The 23271-nt window shown below is 48.6% G+C and overlaps 1 protein-coding gene across 1 annotated transcript in view; it reads left to right on the forward strand.

The window, feature by feature from the left end:
- The window catches only part of LOC116954644 (pituitary tumor-transforming gene 1 protein-interacting protein-like), a 64041-nt gene extending 45738 nt beyond the window's left edge, over window positions 1-18303 (forward strand). The window contains exons 4-7 of the mRNA XM_032975317.2: window positions 10001-10100; window positions 10912-10980; window positions 12205-12251; window positions 15155-18303. Of these exons, the coding sequence (XP_032831208.1) occupies window positions 10001-10100; window positions 10912-10980; window positions 12205-12251; window positions 15155-15201 (263 nt within the window). The 3' untranslated portion in view covers window positions 15202-18303. The remainder of the gene's footprint in view (window positions 1-10000; window positions 10101-10911; window positions 10981-12204; window positions 12252-15154) is intronic.
- Window positions 18304-23271: the final 4968 nt, after the last annotated feature.

The raw sequence follows: 23271 nt of genomic DNA on the forward strand, positions 1-23271 counted from the left end.
ATGTGTTGGTTAAGCAATGTCTCACCAGGGGGGGTACATCAGTATGCAGTCCTTGATGAACCAGGTCTTCAATGATAGCGATGGTGTCAGGTACCGGGACTTTGGTGAACAAGGACACCACATCAAAACTGACAAGCAGGTCGTCTGGGGACAGGGAAATGCCTTTGATTGTCGATACCAGGTGAGTAGAATTTAGTACTGCAGAGGTGGTTTTTCCAGTGAAAGGTCGCAGTATATCAGCAAGAAAACGTGCCAGTTTATAGGTGGGGGAGTTGATAGTAGAGACGATGGGACGAAGGGGTGTATCTTCTTTGTGTATCTTTGGAAGGCCATATAATCTTGGTGGTCTGGCAGCAGAGGGTTTCAACGAGAACTGTTTGATCTCATCAATTAACACAGTACATAAAATCCGTGATTTAGTTCCATCTGTAAAAGATGCTGTTCCAGACGTACAGTACCGGGGTGTTTACAAACTAAAGCGCCTCTGTGGTAGTAGCTACAATGGAGAAACCAAACGACATATCTCGGACCGCATCCGTGAACATAAAGCAGACTTGAAACACGGTAGAATGAACTCCTCTGCCGTGGCAGATCATTGTTATAATTCAGTGGGCTCAAATGACATTGACTTCTCCAAGACGGAGGTTCTTTGCAAACCAACCGGCTACCATGAGAGATTCGCTCATGAGGCCATTCACATATACAAGCACAGAGACAATTTCAACCGAGAAGATGGATTCTGGCTTAGTAACCATTGGAAAGACGTTTTAAACCATTTCCGTTCTTAATTAATTGTATTTTACGATGACCTTCAGACCGCAGCTCTTTCGCCAGCATTGACTCTTAATACCTCTCACACCACGGTTAATGGTATGGTTTACAACATGGAGTATAATAGCGCCTCGCAGCTGTCTCTCTCCCCCTCCTCTGTTCCGACCATGGATGAACTCGTCCGTCTGAACGGGGCCCGTAGCTATCCGTGTTGCTAAAGTTGAGGGTAAGAATCCACGCATTTTTTTCGCCATATAGCATTGTGATATATAACGACTTATTGTTGGTAGCTTAGCTGATTGGAGAATATAGAGTTTTTTGATAACATTAAGGTAATTTATATTTTAGTTTTGTATTGGTTCACTATATAGTATTCATTATATATTGTATTGTATACCCAGTTACTGTGAATAGCTCAGATGTGTAGGCCTTGACTTCAACATAGCCATTTTTGTGACCAGTCACTAGCTAATCACTCAGTTATTTCAATGCTAAATTCGCTTAGTTATTTCAATGCTAAATTCTCCTGTTTGATTTGTACTAGGTGCCTCGGTGAATGTGTATGCTCTGACTTTAACATAGCTATTTCTGTGACCAGTTACAAGCTAATCACTCAGCTATTTCAATGCTAAATTTTATGCTAATTCCTTTGTCAAGGGGTGCCGCTGCGGATGTGTATGCTTTAACTTAGCTATTTCAATGCTAAATTCTATGCTAATTCCTTTGTCAAGGGGTGCCTCTGCGGATGTGTATGCTTTAACTTTAACATAGCAATTTCTGTGACCAGTCACAAGCTAATCACTCAGCCATTTCAATGCTAAATTATATGCTAATTCCTTTGTCAATGCCCTTTGTTTCTTCTCACACAGCTTAAAGGTCGTGATCTGAGCGTGGCTTTTTCACTCCAGCGCTGTCCTACCGGACAGTCTCGTCCCTTCACCTGATGAAGGCCGCTTGTGTTGTGGCCGAAACGTCGTGAGAATATTATTGCGTTATTTTATTTTATCAATTTATTATTTTATTCTCATTCTACGTGACTTTACCGAAAGAACCAAAGACGATGAATCCTTGCAGTCACGAAAGCTTTAAATCGAATGTTATTATCTTTTTTATTGTGTCTACACAGCCTTGTGTGCGTGCGAGTCCATGTGCGTGTCTGCCACCATGTGTGTGTGTCTACGTCCGTGTGTGTGTGTGTTTCTGGAAGAGCCCCGAGGGTAGATATTCAATCTCCTGGCTCCGCCAATTGGGGTTTGGCCAGGAGACGTCATAGACGCCTGACCCCCCGGGGCCTCCGGCACAAGCTTATTAGTTACATATTTCAGTTTAACTCGTGGTTTAGTGGTAATTAATTGAAGATGGAGGGGTTATCAGCCCCTCGCACCCGTCCAGAGCCCCCGTTTAGCCCCTGTGGTGGACACATATGCCATGAGGGGAGGAGCCAATCAAAATTAGACCTCCCTCCACAGCACTGTCCACGACAGAGTTGCCCGTCCGGCACCGCGAGGAGGTAGAGGGTTTAACATCTATTTTGACCACGTAGTTCGTGAAGCCTTCAATAGCTGTACCGGGGGAATCTCCATATGGTACAGATATAATGGGAGGCTGATCGACGCCCGGGTGCGGTCAAGGGATGGCTCCCTATTGCTCAACCACGTTATGTATGCTGATGATTTGGTAATAGCTGCTCATTCAGAGGAGGAGTTGGAGACGCTGCTGCTGAGACTGGAGCGTGCCACTAAGAGGTGGGGCCTTACCATCAGCCCCACCAAAACTAAGCACCTGCCTGGGTATTTTGTACCATCGGACACTCTACCCCCACAACTCCCAATCAGTGATGGGGCAGTTGTGGAGAGAGTGGAGAGTTTCCCATACCTGGGCAGTGTGCTTATGACCAGCTCCAGTTTAACAGCAGAGGTCTCACTCCGAATCAGTCGAGCGGCAATATCTTTTCATCGGTTGCGTAACGCTGTGTGGAAGCTACCTGGTCTGTCGCTCCGCACTAAGCTTCAGGTCTTCTCGGCCACGGTCATTCCCTCCCTTCTCTACGCTTGTGAAACGTGGACCCCCCTAATGGAACATCTTCGCCGGTTTAGAAATATTTAGGCTTGCCTGCCTACGATCCATCCTGGGTTTAACCAGGCTGGATTGTGTGAGGAGCTCACAAATCTTTGAAAAATCTGGGCAAGGTCCCATCGGTGAGCTCCTCCGGCTGTCAAGGCTGCGTTGGCTGGGACATGTAGCCCGCATGCCCAGCCACCGCATGCCGAAACAGCTTTTGTTTGGCCGGATCGAGGGGGCTAAACGGGCGCGGCACGGGCTAGAGAAGAGATGGAGTGATGCGGTACAGGAGGACGTGGAGCTGAGTGGACTTGCCGATGACTGGTACCAGCGGTGTCAAGATCGGCCTCTGTGGAGGAGGCTCGTGAAGGACGCTACTGGGCAGTTGGAGGCAGTCGCCTTCCAACAACAACGGAGGGCAGAGGAGCGACGCTCACAACAACGAGCGGAGCGCCGGGTGGCTAAAGCACAGCAGGTTGGCACAGTAGGGGGCACAGGTGGTGCATCAGCCAGTCATCTTAGTCGACCCATGGCACCTGGGTCTGCCCCGTGACCTCCTGTCAGTGGGCGTTCGACACCTCACGTGGCCTCAAGGTGCACATGGCCTGGCACAAGCGTCGTGGTGACGTCACCGCCACTTAGTGGCGAATGGCGGTTGTTGTTGTGAGTCAATGTGTCTGTCTGTGTCAGTCAATGTGTTTGTGTGAGCTACAGTGTCTGTGAGAGTCGATGTGTGTGTTTGTTTGAGGGTCCATATGTGTGTGTGTGAGAGTCGATATGTGTGTGTCAGTCGATGTGTGTGTGTGAGGGTCCATATGTGTGTGTAAGTCAATTTCTTTGTGTGTGTAGGTGCATGTGTGTGTGTGAGTCCATGTGTGTGTGTGTAAGTCCATGTCTTTTGTGTGTGTGGGTCAATTTGTGAGTCTCTCTTTTTCGCCCGGGCAATGCCGGGTACTTCCCGCTAGTTTCTTATATATTTGTGTGTGTACACTGTACCTCACATTTTATCTCTCCGATTTCTCCACTTCGGGAAGGTAGTTAAGGTGTTACTCTTGTTTAAAATGGTGATTGGGCCCAGGGTGCATTTCGGAAGTGGTTTGTACCTTGCGCTTACAAAGTTCAAACCTTCCCACAATGCAATGCACTGGTAATATGCTACGTTTATTTTCCTGTAAATTAGGTTTCTAAGTAATATTAGTACTTTTTTATTAAAGGGTTTGTATGGTACTCAATAGGTCGGTAACGTCATATGCCAATTTCCATACTAATTAATCATAAAACATTAAAAAATCTGATGGTGTAGATTGCAATCTTCAACTCTTATGATTATTCACTCTATCTCTCTGGTCTCGAATGCGTGCCACAATGGTGAGATGTTAATTACCTCGCCTGATATGCAGAAGGTTGTGGGTTCGATCGCAACCCTAGCCTGCTGAATGTTCGGAATTCGTGTCTCTCTCCCCCCTACCCCCCCATGGTGGCGTGGATGATTTTCCTCCAGGTCCTCTGGTTTTTCATATTTTGAATCAACGTCACGTGCTTAAGAGTTTTTGGCTACTATAATTTTCCACATCATGACATCATGATAAGCCACTTCATTGAGCTATCATTTGTGATAGCCAGGTTGCTTCTGAATAAGAGATACACAGCTAACGGGTGCTCCGTTTTTTCACTCTCCACATTTAGAATCAACGTCACGCGTTTAGAGTGTGTGGCTGCTATAAATGTCTACATGATAAGTCACTTCGTTGAGCTATCATTTGTGGCCAGGTCACTTCTGAAAAAGAGCTATTAAGAAACCCATGGTGCCTTCCCTGGTAATATTGACAAGAGGCAAGATACACTTTAAAATGTTATTACTCAAATTTTAATATGTTGTTCAAATTTAATGTGGATAACTGGGGCGTTTGTGGCGATTTATTAGTTGAAACGTGCATACCAAAAGCCAAATAGCGGTGCACAGTAAATGTGTGACGTTTATGTGCGGGACAGAGTGAGATAGAGAGAGGTGCAGTCATCTTCCTTAACCCATTACACCTGGGAATGTCCCGTGACCTCTTGCCAGCACGAGCCTTTGACACTCTGCGTGGTCTCATAATGCACCTAGCCTGGCACAAGTGCCATGGTGCTGACGTCAGCACATCTTGGTGGCGATTGGCACGGTTGCTGTTGATGTGCAGGAGTGCGGTGGTAGGTTGTGGGGTGCCTCAGTGGTAAGATGTTATCTCCCTCGCCTGTTATACAGGAGGTTGTGGTTTCCATCCCGAGCCTGACGCCGGCTGTATATTTGGAGTTTGTATGTCTCTCTCTCTCCCTGTGGTGGCGTGGATTTTTCTTGCTGTCAGGTTTTTCCCTCCACATTTTAGAATCAACATCACACGTTGAGATTATTTTGCTGCGATAAATATCCCCTTTTTAAGCCACTTGGTTGAGCGATCATTTGTGATAGCTCGGTCTCTTTTGAAAAAAAAGATGCATGTGCTCAGTGGACCTTACCTGGTAGAATAAAAAAGTGTTTCGTTTTATAGTTCAGTTTACAATTTCGAGTTTGGCAGTACTTCCACATTGGCTCACTGTGGGGCAGCATTGCTCCGTGTTGGAAAAGGCTGTGCACCCTGCTCCTGCCGTTCAATTAATCACTATTTATTTTAAGTGCCAATATCGCCCTCAATAAAGTGGGCATCATGTGCACATTACAGCGGAACAGAAACGGTACAGAGGGCACGGAGCAAGAGGATTGTAGATAGAATGAAGATAGATAAAATAGTGCCTTTCGAACAGTTGTTTAAGGGTGCTTTCTAAATCTAACTTATTATTATTATTAGCAAAGTAAATAAAAACCGCGTGCAAAATAAAGTGCGACCGTACGCAGCGAATAGCGTGAGAAAAGTAAGAACAGTAGTCCCTCGGTCAATGTTTTTAATCCATTCCACGAAAACTATTTTTAACCTGGAACCACTGTTTTAATAGAATTCGCTTATAAGTTGAAAAATAAATAAAAATCACTGCAATAGAGCTGCACTGGCAAAATAAAAAAATCGTAATGTAAACGAAGCCAGTCGAGGTCTAAACGGCTCATAGTTGGGCGTCGCTGATTGGCTTAGGCCGTGGTTCAGCCCCACTTAAGAGCGTTCGGATTTCCCGAAATTGGCGCCCCACGTACATAATGTAAACGTACCATTAGTCACAACGTTAATGTGAGTCGAAACCATGGGGTCCTCTGGAAGGCGAAACGTTGACCGGATAAAATGTTAACCGATGTCCCTGTTTAACCGAGGAACTGCTATCGTAAATAAAATAAATAATAAGTAAAGAAACTTCCCTCCCTTTCATTTTATATTTCATTGGAAGGCGAGTCTGAGTAGACGTCTTGCACAAGATCACACATGTACCCAGAGGCGTTGATGTACTCAGCGTTGTTTCTCTTCTCAGTCTTGTAACCCGAGGAATCCAAATACGTAGCGCTAGAATGAGAAGACGCACAAAAATCTGCTCCAAGTTTCATCTTCCCAGATTGTATTTTTGTTTTTGATGAAGACGCCATGACCCGCCATCCTCGCAGAGCGTGCTAACGTCGACCGATGATTTCCATTACAATCACGCTGGCATTTGGCGGGGGGGGGGGGTGGCGGTTACCCGACCCGGCTGACGTGCCATTCGTCTCTCGTTGCGTTGGTTCGCCCGTTCAGATCCAGCGGGCTGCCCTGGTTGATGCTGTGCGGTATGAACACTACGGAGCTGCAAGAGAAAGCGTCTATTTATCCGACATCCATTGGGGGGGATAGAGGGTGCCGGTTAATCAAACGTGCCAGTTATCTGAGAGTTGTACAGTACTCATGGTTCACCAAATTTTCCAAGTGCATAAAACTCTTCAAAAATGAACTAAGCCTAAATTTTAACAAGGACGTAAGAAATAACATACTATTTTACAGATGTACTCACCAGTCAGTTGTAGAGCATTCTAAGTTGATTGCAGAGAAGCAATGGGGCCATGTAGAGTACTGTATACGGTAGTACAGTACTGTACTACATTCTTCGGCAAGCGCCACCACTCGGCAGTATCCTGAAGCTCCCATAAACAACAACAATAACAACGGGTCTACAATAGGCGGCATGGGAAGATACCGGATGTCTGTCGGAATTTTGTCCGGATACGTGAAGGAAGAGTCATTACCGTCTATGACAGATGCCGGATAACGGAGCGTTTTGCTGTGATACAATTACGCGCCAAGTCTGCTTCACCTTTGGAATTCGAGATTCCGTGGTTTCCTTCACAAGAGGAGGCTATAGTTTGAGCTGACATCATGCTCTAAATTAGCCTTTTTTTCGTCAGAATTTTCCACATTTATTCAATTGGGTTTACAGAATCAGAGTCTCTATTTAGACTAAAGGAGGAATCCAGTAAAGCTATGAAACCCCTTTGTTCACAAATGTCCAGCATGGGCAGGTCAGCAAATTACAACAGCAAACGATACAATAACACGTGATAGGAGTGCAAAATAAAGAAAATTGTAAGCAAGTCACGGAATGTAAATTAATGATAAACAAATTCATTATATAGGTCTGGTTTATCAAGCATTTGGCGAGGACCAAAACCAAAACAGTCCCAGACCACACACCAAGCAGCAGTCGTCCCCCAGTAACGTTGCACATTAACATCGAACTCTCGATACAAGTGTGTTGGGTTCCATTAAAGCGCACACTTGAATCTGGAGGCAACACATTTTATTTATTAACACAACAGGTAAGTCTACACTCAACGGGATAACAACTAAGGGTGGTGACCACCACAGATAGCTACATAACCACACACGGGGACACTATATAATCGGCCGGGTCAGCTAACACGCTGCCCGGCTCTCGACGGCTTGTCCGGCGCCCGAAGACCGAGGACCTCGCTGACGGATTCCATTTCCTGGGACAGCAACAACGACAACCCCGCCTACTTCTCCGCACCAGGCTTTTATCCGCCCCATTCCAGATTCTTCTCGAGGGTTCTGGTTCCCCATCACGTGCCCCTCTCACCCCCTTTGGGGGGTAGCCCCTTCCACCTCGTCTGGGTACGTGTCCTCCCGGGTTCACCCAAGGGCCATGTCCTCACCCGCCCTCTCTCTCACCGTTGCCAGGGTTCTGGATTTTCAAAAACGCCGCATAATCACTCAATCATTATTTAAAGTAGCTTATTTTTGCACAATCTTTCATAACATTGTTGTTAGGTGTCGTTTATATATTATTTTTGTCTTTTAAATTTGTTTACGATGTTCAAATTGCACAAGTAAACATACAAATAGACAAAAATTTATATCCTGTAAAAAGTTACTGTGTTTACTGTACTGTACTTACCACTCCAATCTCGAAGATTCTGCATGGGGTGATGTACACACGTGCAGTATTTTCATTGTTTATATGTAGTGTATAATGTACTGTATATAATATTTAATGTTGAAATCAAGCAAAGCTGCTTTTGTCGTCACGCATACGGTGCCAATCACTTGACTAGGTTACAGCCTTTGGAGCGGTGTTACCGGATTGACACCTGACCGCCGGATAATGTTGGAAGCAGCTGGATAACCGTGCACTGGATAATCGATGATTAACTGTAGATGGATGCCTTAGCTTGCTTGGATTTGACAATGGGGATAATGAATTAGCTAAGTATAGCACAGATTTGCCAATAAGGATTTTATGGATTTTGCCAATAAGGATTTTATGGATTTTTCCAATAAGGATTTTATGGATTTTGCCAATAAGGATTTGAGGCGGCCTCCTGTGAGTTGGTGTGCCTGCGGGCAGTAGTTACATTGGGGAAACTAAGCGACATGTCTCAGACCATGTTCGTGAATACAAGGCAGATCTGAAACACTGTAGGACCAACACCTCTGCCGTGGCTGATCATTGTTTTAATGCTGTTGGCCCACATTAAATTGATTTCTCCAAGACGAAGGTACTATGCAAACCCACTGGCTATCAACAAAGATTTGTTAATGAAGCCATCCAGATGTATAAACACAGGCACAATTTCAACCGAGAAGATGGGTACAGATGGGTATTAGTCAGTTACAGTCATAACTGGCTCTGATGTTTTCATCCTACCTGCCGATGTTAGCAGTTATTTCCGACTCTATGAGTTGCATTGCCAGGTTGGAGGTCTTTGCATTGACAGGCTGGATGTCTTCCTAGCACAGTCACCTAATGCTCCTTTCCGTCGATGTTGGCGGTGGCTCTCGTTTTTTCACAATACAATGGCTACCTTTACAGCCTCAGGGCGCCCTCCGTTCTCACAATACATTGACATGATAATTTCTTTCAATATAATGGCCACAGCCTCAGGGCGCCCTCCGATCATACATTTCCATGCAAATACCGTCTCTAACCCCGCCCACTTACCTTTGGGATGCACCCATCTCAGGCCTAAAAACATCCTGCTTCAGCAGCTCTCTCGCTGTACTGTTTTCACCTGAAGATGATTACTTGTGTTGCGATCAAAACATCGTGATTTTTAAAATAATTTTTCTATCTACGTGACTTCACCGAAAAACCCAAAGAGTATGAATTCCTGCAGTCACAAAAGCTTTAAGTCAAGATAAATGAATAACTCGTAAATTTTCCATGAAGCCCAAATTAATCATCTAAAAACAGTTATACATTGTTATTCTTGGAAAAGTTGATTTCAAGTCACGTGCTTAAACCGAACAAATATGTGATCTAGTTAATCCGAAATCTACGTGATTGCCTTTACAGTACAGTAGTTGCCATATCTTTACAACAGTGGGCGGAGTTTGATTGACGTTGATTGGCATGGCTCTGCTGTTATCCACTGCGCAGGCGTAGGAAAGTGTTATCAATGAGCACGGGCATCGACCGGTCGATCGTGAGTATTCATTCTAAACCGAAAGAGTTGTCAGTTGTGCTTCGTTTTGAGTGCTTTATCCGATCATTTATTTTGTTTGGTTTTAATTGAGAAACTGTGGGATGGCAGAGAAACTTAAACATAATGTACACCGATATAAGTGGTTTTTGGTATAGAGATCTAAGGAAAATGTATATTTTTGGATTATCGGCGAATTTTTTTTTCCCGTGGCCATCCTCCCAGTGATTAACGTGGATAATTGAGTCTACTATAAATAACGTGGCATTGCGTGCACGTGTGCCATTGCTGTGTCCGCAGTGAACTTTGAGGCTCTTATCATCGCCATGTCGGTGGTGGGAGGCATCCTCCTCTTGGGCCTGGCCACCTGCTGTTACTGCTGTTGCCGCTCCCGCAAAAGGTGATGTCGAGTGACACAGGGGACGGGAGCCTCGCAGTGAATGGGAGCCTCGCATTGAATGGGAGCCTCAGTAACAGTGAATGGGAGCCTCAGTCAGGGTGATTGGGAGACCCAGTCACAGTGAATGGGAGCCTCAGTCACATTGAATCGGAGCATCAGTCACAGTGAATAGGGGACCCAGTTACGGTGATTGGGAGACCCCGTCACAGTGAATGGGAGCATCAGTCACAGTGAATGGGAGCCTCAGGCACAGGGAATGGCATCATCAGTCACAATGAGTGGGAGCCTCAGTCACGGTGATTGGGAGCCCCAATTGCTGAATGGGAGACCCTGTCGTGGTGAATGGGAGACCCAGTTAATTGGAGTCTTAAGTGACCAATGGATGAGCATTATGGTGAATGGCAGCCCTGTTTGCACATGTGTTAACAGTTGTTAATGCACGAATATTTTGCATCCTACTATGTCCACAATTTCAGTACGTGTGATGTGAAACAACATAAATGTTTCCAAGTGAATAATTTCGTTGCGTGTTGGTGCGGTGTCCTGTGTGGTGGACTGGTGTGCTGTGTGGTGGACTGTGACGGTGTGCTGTGTGGTGGTGGTGTGCTGTGTGACCGCCCGGTGTGCTGTGTGTCTGTGCTGTGTGGTGGCGGTGTGCTGTATGTCTGGCGGTGTGCTGTGTGGTGGAGGTGTGCTGTCTGGTGGCATGGCGGTGTGCTGTGCGTTCTGTGCTGTGTGGTGGCGGTGTGCTGTGTCTGTGCTGCGTGGTGGTGGTGTGCTGCGTGGTGGCGGTGCGATTGCGCCCCCACAGCGGCCCGACTCGCGAGGATGAACGCCTCCACCAGCAGCAGGAGGAGCGGCGCGCGCAGAGCGAGGAGAGGTATGGCTGCCCCTCGCCGCCCTCGTCCCCTCCAGCATGCGGGCAGCCGGCATCGGTAGTCGCATGCCGACTCGCGTGAACTCGTCACCGCGCAACAAACCGCTAAATTTGTTGGCAGTTCGCGATCGGCGTTTGATTCCAAGAGTCGGTTCTCTCGTTTTTATTTATGAAGTGGTGAATGTGTTGCCTCTAGCAGCTGCAGCGATTTGAGAGAACTGGTGACATTGAAATCAAGACGGATCGTAGGCAACCGATTTCTTCATGGGCGACTGTCCGCGTTGCGAGCGTAGCAAGACGTTTTGCACGACAAATCAACGCGTCGTTGCGCGCTTTGCAATATTTTAATTGGCGTTTTAACCGGGCAGGATTTTTACAAGTGTTACAGCGATGTGGAAATCATCACATCCATCGCTGATTAAGATGGTGGCGTAAAAGCGCACTCATCCAATGAGCGGGGTTGAGAAAATCTTGACCTCAAACTTTTCACATGACCACGGTGGTGAGATGTTACTACTTCACCTGGTATACAGAAGGTTGTGCTTTTGATCCCAACCCTGATGCCTGCTGTATATTTGGAGTTTGCATGCTGTCCCTGTGGTCGCATAGATTTTTCTCCGGGTCCTCCGTTTTTTCCCTCCACGTTTAGAAATATGCATTTTGAGTATTTGGCTGCTATACATTTTCACGTGCTGATATGCCACTTAGTTGGACTAGCATTTGTGGCCAGGTCGCTCAGTGGGCCTTACCTAGTAAAATAAAAATAAATAGTAGGAATAGAAATAGTAAACTGAACTATAAAACTAATGCCCACTGAGCTATATAGCTCTTTTTCAGAGGCGAACTTGCTATCACAAATGATAGCTGAACGAAGTGGGCTTATCATCACGTGGAAAATACTCTTAAACGCGTGACGATTCTGCACATGGAGGGGGAAAACCAGAGGACCCAGATAAAAATCCACGTGACCACAGGGAGAGAGGCTGAGAGAGACACACAAAATCCAAATATACAGCTGGGGAATGAACATCTATGAATAATTATTTACAGTGCTTTTTTTTGCAGCACCCCCTCTTTGCAGTGTTATTTTTTGCCAAATTTGACACAGACTACGAATTACTATGGTTTGGTGAGGAGGTTTGATTTTCAAACATTTAAAATAGTCTCTCGTATTCTTTTAAGTAAACCCGCATCCTTCGTGTGGTGTGCGTGCGTGTGTTTTGACAGGCGGGCCGATCGTAAGGCAAGACACGACGAGATCCGAAAGAAATACGGTGAATGTCTCTCTCGTTGTTATTCGACTGCTGCACACCGTCGTCTGGCAGAGCACACATCTGGTCGTTGATAAGTCGCAGTGCCAGCGTTTTGTGGGATTTTAAGGAGCTCTTGCGTAGTCGCACCGAGGTTGTCACAAAATCTTGTGTTGAACGAGAAAGCAGATTTGAATAAATCACGGGTAGATCAGTCGTCGTGGCAGTCAGGTGATGTCGCTCGCCATTTTTACCTCCGCAAATAAAAATAAAAATTCGTTCACGCATCATTGAACGTCGGTGCCGTGGTACCGTGGTGCCGTGGTGGCGGCATTCGAAGGAATATTTTCAAATGCTTTATTTTCCAATGAACAAAGCTTTAAAATGTAGTTGCACAGCCTGCGACACACAACATATGTATGTATTCATGTTGAACTTCTTTGGGACCATAACGTAGCCAACAGTACTAATCGGAGGTGCGGGTGGGGAAGGACAACAATTTAAACACAAAAGCAGTTGTAAAAAAATGAGTTTTCGATCTTCATTTTTTTCCTTTCTTAGTGTAGCTGCGTCTAGACAAGGTGAGAGCTTCCCGCCTTGTCACCGAGACACCCGGTCGTGAGGACCGAGTCACCCGGTCGTGAGGACCGAGTCACCCGGTCGTGAGGACCGAGTCACCCGGACGTGAGGACCGAGACACCCGGTCGTGAGGACCGAGTCACCCGGTCGTGAGGACCGAGACACCCGGTCGTGAGGACCGAGTCACCCGGTCGTGAGGACCGAGTCATCCGGTCGTGAGGACCGAGTCACCCGGTCGTGAGGACCGAGTCACCCGGTCGTGAGGACCGAGTCACCCGGTCGTGAGGACCGAGTCACCCGGTCGTGAGGACCGAGTCACCCGGTCATGAGGACCGAGTCACCCGGTCGTGAGGACCGAGTCACCCGGTCGTGAGGACCGAGTCACCCGGTCGTGAGGACCGAGACCACCCGGTCGTGAGGACCGAGACACCCGGTCGTGAGGACCGAGACACCCGGTCGTGAGGACCGAGTCACCCGGTCGTGAGGACCGCAGGAGACCTCCACATTAGCGTCGAGCATCCTGATGATGCATCTCGCCTCTGCCAATCTGTACGTGGGAAATGCGGACGAGCCGAGCACGTGCACCTCAGCCCACGGCTGCTGAATTTCGTTCACTTGGCAACGCCGCCAAACTGCCCTTCGGAGAACCAGACGACCATCTCCGTCGTGAATAACAAAGCAAACGGTGTCAGAAAGAAAAAGACTCTCCTCATCGCCGACACCCCCCCCCCCACCATTAGCCTTCCAGGGGATTCGAGTCCACGTTTTCCATCGTGGAGCCAACCTCCAGCGTGTGACCATAGCCTGCTGTATGGATGTGGTCATCGGTCGAGCGATGACATTTTTATTTATTTTATTTTACGTGCCCATATCACCCTCGATAACGTTTGGCGTCGGTGCGCATTACAGTGGCTAGCGCAGACTGAGCATAATAAATGGCAACCACGCACAAAATTCAACTGTTAATAAACTATGAAACTTTTCATGTTACCAGGTCAGGCCCACTGAGCTCTATATATATTTTTCAGAAGGGACCTGGCTATCAGAAATGATAGCTCAACCAAGTGGCTTATCACGTGTAAATGTATAGCAGTCAAATAATCTAAATGTGTGACGTTGACTCTAAATGTGGAGGGAAAAACCAGAGGACCCGGAGAAAAATCCATGCGCCATAATAAGGCGCTGTAGGCAGCTGACCTGCCGCCACGCTCACGGACCAACAGGGGGCAGCCGAGAGAGCGAGGTGGGTAGGGGCTGACCGAAGGTAAAACCCCCGCCCCTCCGTGACCAGAGGTTGACACCCCAGACCCCCCAGGGGCTGGGGGCTGAGGGGGATGGGGGCCCCCACCACTTCGTAATACCCCTTAAGAATTAAGGCCCTCTAAGACCTTCCAGAAGGTTCTGGGGGGGGGGGTCATGAGGGGAGGGGTGACCCCGACCTGGGGATAAAAGGCCAGCCCTCGGGACGGTCAGGAGTGTTCGCCAACTCAAGCTTGAACACATCTGAAGACCTGAAGGCTGGACCAGTACCCGGGGACGCTCAACCGAGGCTCTCGTTAGAGCCGGTTGTAGCGAACCCGAGGTAGCGTAGGACACCCTGAACCCTCCCCGAGGCTCTGAGTAGAGCCGGGGTTCCAGTGGACCAGGGCTAGTCCCGTACCCCGAGTGGGTCGGTCGGTCCAGCCTTCCCGTGGAGCCGGGGCAAGGGGTCGGCATGTAGCGTAGCCCGGCGTGTGTAGGACACGCTCGAAGGGAGGCTGTCGCTCCCTTAGGCTATCGGGTAAAGGGGCCGTATCCCTTCGTGTTGAGTAGTTTGTAACAGAGTACTGTTTAACAGAGTAGTGTTTACAGAGTGTTAAGAGTTGTTCAATAGATGCGTTGCCTCCAGCAGACGTCTCCGTGTGGTTAGTTTAAGACAACAAATACATTATGAGGTTGAATTTATTACACACGAAGTGCTTGCGACATTTAACCACAATACTTTGCTGATCTCATCAAGGAGCAGAAACCATTAAATCGCAAACTACGGTCATCCACACAGCAGCATCGACTTTTGGCTGGCCATCGAACAAAGACGGTCACCGCATCGCATGGCACTTTCGGATGTGCTTCTGCGGCCATCTGCAACGCTCTTCCAATATTAGGAAGCCACTCGGAGCTACGCACTATTAAATCATCATCTAGATTGAAAACAATTTTTTTTGGAACTGCTTTTTCTGTTTAGTTTGTTCTTCCTCCGCACCTCCGATTATCACGGTTGGCTAGGTTGGTTGCCGTTACTCGTGGTCGTCGTTAACGCGCGTCTCGTTGTGCCATCGTGTTTGTTGTGCGCGTGACCGCACCTGCAGGCCTCATCAAGGATGACCACGCTTACTCTCGCCTGGCCAGCGCCTAGTGGGACGCTGGTGGCGCTGGTGCCAGCGCTCCGCACGGCTGCCACTCCGCTCGACAGGAATGCGGTCGCAAGCACCGCACTCACCCTCACCCCGCTCACCCTCACCCCGCTCGCCCTCGCCCCGCTCACCCTCACCTTGCTCACCCTCATCCCGCTTACCTTCACACTGCTCCTCCTCACCTGCACCCTTCTCACCCTCACCCCGCTGCTCCTCACCCTGACTCCACTCACCGTTACCCTGCTCATCCTCACCCTTCTCACCCTTGCCCCTCTCTTCACCTCCTCCTCACCCTCGCCCTGCTCCTCCTCACCCTCTCACCTCTTTCCAGGAAGATTCACCCCCCTGATTTTTTTTGCAGTTCTGCCAAATCTCAAGTACCGCAGGCTATTAAGTTGGAACTGTACGTTTGAACGGGAAATGAGTCGGGACTAAAGTTAATGAAATATCGCATAATTCCGAATGAGCAGATGTGAGTTGGTGAGTATTTCTGGGCAGCATTGGGCTCCGGCTTTGCCTGGCGATTTTTCGAGGCTGATTGCAGCTGAGTGTACTTCCTTGTTTTAAGAGTTAGCAGAGTTCTTGAACCGCTTCCTCCTTGTAAATGTTTCGCTCATGTCTTTAAAACTTTCGTAAGCTGACTTCATTGTTAACTTTAGTGAGACACTGTGGAACTAAACTATTTTAAAACTAAACTTTTTTTATTTTACTAGATTTTGCCCACTGAGCTACATAACTCTTTTTCAGAAGCGACTTGGCCACAAGTCATAGCTCAATGAAGTGGCCAATCATGTGGAAATGTATAGTATTAGCCAAATATTCCAAACGTGTGACGTTGATTCTAAATGTGGAGGTAAAAACCGGAGGACCCGGATAAAAGTCCACGCGACCATGGGGAGAACATGCAAACTCCAAATATACTGCGGGCATCAGGGTCGGGATCAAACTCGCGACCTCCTGCATACCCGGCGAGGAAATTAACATCTCGTCACCGTGAGATTAACAACTTATTTTGCACCGTACATAGCCAACCGTGCCAATCGGGCAAATCGGAGGTGCGGTGTATGTATGTTGAACTTCTTTTGCACCGTACGCAGCCAACCGTCCTAATCATAGGTGCAGTGTATGTACATATGTTGTACTTTAGCACTGCACGTAACCAACTGTGCCAATCGGAGGTGTGACATCACCATGTCATGTGGCAAGTGACTATATGGGTATAGACTATTCACATGACATGGTGATGCCCTGTGCATGCAAGGCATGATAGGAGAACTGATGTAGAGGTCACAGTAGCACCTGTTGCCAATCAAAACGAATAGTTTCGCGTGGTACAATTCCTATTTGTTTCCAGCCTGCACGCACTGTTGTGTCTGTGACGAGTTTCTCATTCAATGGAGAGTCATGGGATTGTGTTCTTGCTATTCTGATTGAAGTGCCTATTTTTGTTTTACCTTGGGAAATTTTTTATACGGTTTTTTTTCACTTGTGTTAAGTTGGCTAATGCAAAGTTAAGTCATTATTTTTGCAAAAAAGCACCGTGTGTGTCAGATATTCTCTAAGTGTAAGAATGTATGCATCCGTTGATGTACATGACTGCTGCTGCTGCTGCTCATGTTTCTGCCGATGCTGCTGCTGATGCCGCTGCTGATGCCACTGCTGATGCCGCTGCTGCTGATGCCATTGATACTGCTGATGCTGCCGCTGATGCTGCTGATGCTGCTGCTGATGCTGCTGCTGCTATCCGAGCACTTTCAAGCATTGGGTATAGACGTGCTTGTCAAGTCGGGCCCTCTCCTGCAGACAGAGGCTCCCGAGAGGCCTACTTGCTCACTGGGCCACGAGCTTCGTGAGAGACCTAAACCCCAGGATCATCTGCCTTGTCAAAGACCCAAACACAGAAGATCCCCTGGGTTTAAATCTTCCACGAAGCTCACGGTCCTCCTGTAAACCGCATCAATCACTGCACAAACCATGGCAGCAGCAGATGCGGATACCTGATGATGCACAAATAGAAAAGTATAAACTATCTAGTAGTCTGGCGACCCTGGTCATCCAGAACAGAGCCGCACGACGTATAAGGACGCAATAACGCCCCGATCCGCAAAATAAGGAGACATCACGGTGATACACTACTCCGCCGCTCCTGACGCAGTTCAGAATCAGAATATGTATACTGGAGGAAGAATCCGATGAGCTATGAAGCTCTTTTTTTCAAGATGTCCACTAGGGGTAAGGGATCAGAACGCTACAACAACGAATAATACAAACACGGACAGCAGTGAAAAGTACGTTCAGGTGACTTGGACCACAGTGAATGTGAAATTGCAGCTGTTGCTCGGCATCTACATCAGCTGCCGTACAACAGAAGAAGAGGATGAGGGCTCGCTGCTTGCGCAACAGCCAGACGAGCTACGCGCTCAACCTCAGAGCCGCCCCTAGGGTCCAGCGAATCAGGGTGACTGCCCTGGGCGCCTCGCTTTGGGGGGGGGGGCGGTGGGTTAGCCCTACGTTTCGACGCCAAGATGTCAGATGTAAATGCACTTCAGTGCCAGGGCGCTGGGAGTGAACCACGCAGTGTGATTGATTTACACCCCTGTGGACAGTGCGGTTTTGGGGGATTCTTCGCTCGCTCGTGCGCGTGAAGCCACAACACAAAAAGTGTCTCTACCGAGCGGTAATTGATGGGAGCCGCTGTGATGACAGGGTGAGGATCATGCGGAGATGCACTCACTCGCAATGCGGTAGCTCACATCTCAACAACAAAACCGGTGCCATCACGACCCACTGGCCACGGGTTGCGTCCGATGGTCTTGCGAGCGTGCTTTTGATTTTTCTCAGGTTACCGTTTTTATTTATCGCTTCCTCCGGGTGGTTAGGGGTGCGCTTATCATTCCACGTGTTGGCAGTGAGGGGGCACTGCGACAGCAGTCTGGAACGTTCCAGTTGCATACCTTCCCCCCTACACATTTACACCTGGGCTTGAGTTGCCCTTTCAAAAACCTGTGCTTGAGTTATTTTTTTCCTTCATATTATTTTAGATAATTTTGGTTTTACTTTTTGTTCCTCCTTAAGCTTAATAAACTTATAAATTTATAACTGTGTTTTATTGCTTGCAGCATGAATTTCATTATCATCATCATCCCTTCATCACCAGGTGGTGTCCCATCGAGACTCGTGGTGTTTTGACTCGTGAGGTCAGAGGTAGACATGCCGATCATGCGACCTCTACAAACACATCTGACCCGTGCAGCAGAGTCGGTCACCTGATGTGAGATGCAGGCAAGACGTTAAATACCTCGCCTGGTATACAGGAGGCCGTGGGTTCGATCACAACCCTGATGCTTGATGTCTATTTGGAGTTGCATGTCTCTCCCCGTGGTCACTTGGATTTTTCTCCGTGTTCTCCGCTGTTTCCTCCACATTTAGAGTCAACGCCACGCGTTTAGTGTATTTGGCAGCTCTAAATGTCCACATTTTGATAAGCCACTTCGTTGGGCTATCATTTGTAATAGCCAGGTCGCTTCTGAAAAATAGCTATATAGCTCGGTGGGCCTTACCTGGTAAGATAAAAAATATATTTAAGTTTTCACTGCAGGTGTTGAGTAGTCGCACAGCATGAGTGGGATTGTTTCTGTATTGTCCGGATTATAAAATTAAAGCGCATCCCAGACTTTTGCACATTATCAATGACGTTATGCAAATCTGTGAACAACAACCGCCATATTCTTAGTTCTTTAGGTATTGTTTTATATATATTTTTATTGTTTCCCTTCAACGTGACTTTACCAAAAGAACTAAGAATATGAATTACTGCAGTCACGAAAGCTTTAAATCAAAACAGCAACCGCCATTCGCTACTAAGTGGCGGTGACTTCACCACGGCGCTTGTGCCAGGCGATGTGCGCCTTCACGCCACGTAAAATGTCGGAATGCCCGCTGGCAGCAGGTCACGGGACAGACCCAAGTGCCATCGGTCGACCGACTGAGATGACTGACCGATGCACCAAATGTACCGCCTACTGTGCCAACGTGCTGTGTTTTCGCCACACGGCGCTCCGCTTGTGAGCGTCGCTTCTCCGCCCTCCGTTGTTGCTGGAGCTCGACTGCCTCCAACTGCCCAGTAGCGTCCTTCACGAGCCGGGCCTGCCCACCATCATGAAGGTCCTTAATAATACCATCAGGAACCCAGGTCTACTGATGTTATCATAGGCCTTGACCAGGTCAATAAAGCAGAGCTGTATGTCCTATTGGAATTCCCTACACCTCTGCTGTAGCAGACGGACAGAAACTATGGCATCTGTGCAGGACCGCCCTTTCCTAAAACCGCATTGGGGCTCCGCAAGCCTCTCCTCAGCCTGCCTGGCAAGGCGATATTGAATAATCCTTGCCAGGACCTTTCTCAGCACACTGAGGACAGAGATGCCCATGTAGATGGTACAGTCTGTGCGGTCCCCCTTCTTAAAGAGGGGGACCACCAGGGCATCCTTTCAATCCTGCGGGACCCATTCACTGGTCTAGACTTATTATACAGGGCAGTCTGCGCTCAAATGCCACCCTCCCTCAGCATTTTGCTTGGAAGATCATCACTGTTAACGCATTCAAACGCACACAAACAGTGTAAAAGACGCACTACCAAACGTTTGTGCTGTAAAATACTCGGGGGGGAATGCGTCTTGTAATTTGAACAATATTAGAAGACGCGGTGGGGGTAGAAGGGCGTCTTTACGAAGTAACTTTTTTATTGTTACCAGGTAAGGCCCCACTGAGCTCTGGCTCTTTTTCAAAATCGACCTGGCTAGCACAAATGATAGCGCAACATGAGAACGAATGCACGTTCTCCTTTGTCAATAAGTTCGTGAGTGTGGTAGGTGCAACGAAGAGAAAGATGCCCCATATAGCCTTTAACACTTGGGGCAAGTGCTGTTAGCGAGTAGCAGCACCTATGAAGGCCGGCACGGCACACGAGGGGGTGGGTGGCCAGAACCAGCCCCCGGCCGCCTTTGTCTCCCCAGTATCGATGTTTACACACCACACCAGGCTGAGTCGACCTAGGGGAGAGCCTAGAACCGGTTCAGATTTTTGTTTAACGATGTTGGCCGTAAGCGGGAATTGAACTTGGGTCGCCGGGTTCGCAGCACGGCGTGCTAACCACTGCACTTCCCGCACGTCCAATTAGCACGGTTGGCTATGTATGGTGCGAATGAAGTTCCACATACACCGCACCTCCGATTAGCACAGTTGACTACGTACGGTGCGAATATGTAATAAGTGACTTCCGCAACACGTCGTTTCGAGGGTACTTTTATTTGTCACACGGGGACAACACAAGCCAGCCTTATCCTTCTCACTCTGAGTACAACACTTAGATATTCACATCTCTAATGGCTACACACAGCCGATCACTCGGCGTGGTCCCACCGCCCTCACTCGGCTGCGCTGCTAGCTGGCGGCGTGACGAGGATGGCGATGGAAACCCCGCAAAAAATCTTCCACTTGACCGGACGACTGAGAGAGATGACGGCGAGCAGCGACGCAGTCCGGACCCCGAGCCCCGGGTCCGCTCGCCCTTATATCCCCCCAGGCATGGCCAGGCCCCGCCTCCGGCCACGCCCTCTCGTGGAACCTTCAAGCAGGTTCCGGGAGCATCTCGGCCAACCCCACCAATTACCTTTGCCCCAGATACCTCTCCCTCTCCGATTGGATGTTATCTTAAATGTGCCTGTACCCGAGCTTCCCTTTCCCAGCCAGCAGGTGTCATCACGTCATTACACATACACCGCACCTCCGATTAGCACGGTTGGCTACATACAGTGCAAAAGAAGTTCAACATACATACAAAACCGGCAATTTTAGTTTTCATTCTCAGAGCCAAATTAGTGGGAAAACCAACTTTTCAGTGCAGTCACTGGTGATCAAACCAGCACAATCCTCTCACTCAACACGGGAACTCAGTTTAATAATCGGGGGCCAAACCCCAGATTCGAATTTAGGATCTCAGTGGAGGCTGTTTATATGTACTGTGTGTATGTCGAATACATAGCCAACCGTATCAAATTGGAGGTGCGGGGAGAAGTATATCAAGGTAAACACAAGAAGCAGTTCTAAAGAAATTAGTTTTCATTTAGATTTAAAAGTACATAGTTCCAGTGGCTTCCTAATATCGGAAGGAAGAGCATTCCAGACGGCTGTGGAAGATCATCTGAAAGTGCGCGATGCGCTGTCTTTGTTCGATGGTGCACACACATATACAAATAATACCAATACCCGCCATTCGCCACAAAGTGACGGTGGTGTCACCACGATGCCTCTGCCAGGCCAGGTGTACTTTAAGGCCGTGTAAAGTGTCGAACGACCGCTGGCAAGAAGGTAACGGGACATCACTGACCGATGCACCAGCTGTGCTCCCTACTGTGCCAATTTGCTGCGTTTTATCTGCCCGGTGCTCCGCTCGTTGTTATGAGCATCCGCTCCTATGCCCTCCGTTGTTTTTGGAGGTCGACTGCCTCCAACTGCCCAGTAGTATCCTTCAATAGCCTCCTCCAAAGAGGCCGATCTTGACACCGCCTGTACCAGTCTTCGGCAAGTCCACTCAGCTTCACATCCTGCTGTCCATACACACACACCACACACAGTGCACATACAGCGCACACACAGTGCACACACACTGCACACAAACAGTACACATGCACACACAGTACACACACAACGCACACACACAGTGGAAGGTGCAACCGGGTTCGCATCAAGCGTCAGCACCCTCCAGTGGAAATGCTGACGCTTTAGTGGTGGGGGGGAGCAGGCAGGAATTGTGTAATGGTCGCGTTGTGCCTTTTCGCCTCCCTGCCAATCCGGGAATTTAACTTGTGGTGCCACGACCATGGAGCAACTCCGCAAACACCGCATTCCCCTCCCGGCCCCCGCACTAAACACACACCCACACACAGCGCACCCACGTAGTGTCCTGACGGGGGCTTGCCTGGCACATCGGGTTTTAATCCGAAGGGCCCCTAGAGGGAGAGTCCCATGGTTTCCCGGTGCCAGGAGATTGGCCAACCCTCACAGGACAGGTTACATTGCGGTGCCTCTAAATTGGCTAAAGATTGCATGGACGCAGAACGAAAAGGTTCACTAGGCCAACCGCAATGAGTTACGATACTGAGAGAGGCGGAGGGTGGACCAGTGGGCTAGAATGAATGAGCACGGGAGGACAATGGGTGAGGGGCAGCAGCAGCAGACCCCGTAACCCTCCATGTAGATGACGCAGGTGAGCACGTGATTGGCTGCGCAGTACAATGCCACCCCAGGGCCTTTGAAGTGAGGGAATTAGGCAACGGTAGAGACGGTGGAGGGGGACGATGACGGGAAGCACGGGTAAGCGCCCGATTGGCTGCGCGGTATGACGTAACCCTGGGCCTTTGAAGTTTAGAGAATAAAGATTGGTGCCCCGGGAAGGTGAGTTGAGTTGTCTTCAACCTCCGGGTGATCCAGACCCCTCCCTGCTGTCCTGCCTCCTTGAGCCGCTCGCAGCATCTGTGTGATGCCCGTGAGTGCTGCTACGAGGCAGTGATAAGCGAGGGTGTCTCTCGTCCTTCTCCCTCCGACTCTCACAGCGTCTTTCCAACGCCGTGAGTACAGCTACGAAGTACGTGGTAGAACGTTTGTGTAATTGGGTTCATAGGCAGAGTTACGCTAGGCTCTCCTCGCAAAATATTCCTCCTCCGGGTAATGCATATTGGCGCCATTAATAAACTTTAGTTCAGAATATCGGCGCCGCGTGATTTCTGTGTGTGGGGAGAGCGTAGGTGTGGTGTAAGTAGGTGCGTGCGAAGCGCGCGTGTATTCAATCATAAACGATCGCTGACGCTCGCGTGCGTGTTTACACAGCGCGTTTTACGCAGGGTGTTTAAGTAGCGACGATCCCATCAACGGTGGGGCGCGTGTATATTATCATCAATACGGCCGTCGTTTAGCCCGCGTGCCTGTGCCCGCGTGCATGCTTACACAGCGGATTAAAGTCGACCCCACAGGGAGAACGACGAGTGCATATTCATACGGCTATTTTTAGCGCG

Source organism: Petromyzon marinus, chromosome 56, assembly GCF_048934315.1.
Source record: "Petromyzon marinus isolate PM22_M1 ecotype Great Lakes invasive population chromosome 56, UKy_Petmar_22M1.pri1.0, whole genome shotgun sequence".
In the NCBI taxonomy this organism is placed as follows: Eukaryota; Metazoa; Chordata; class Hyperoartia; order Petromyzontiformes; family Petromyzontidae; genus Petromyzon; species Petromyzon marinus.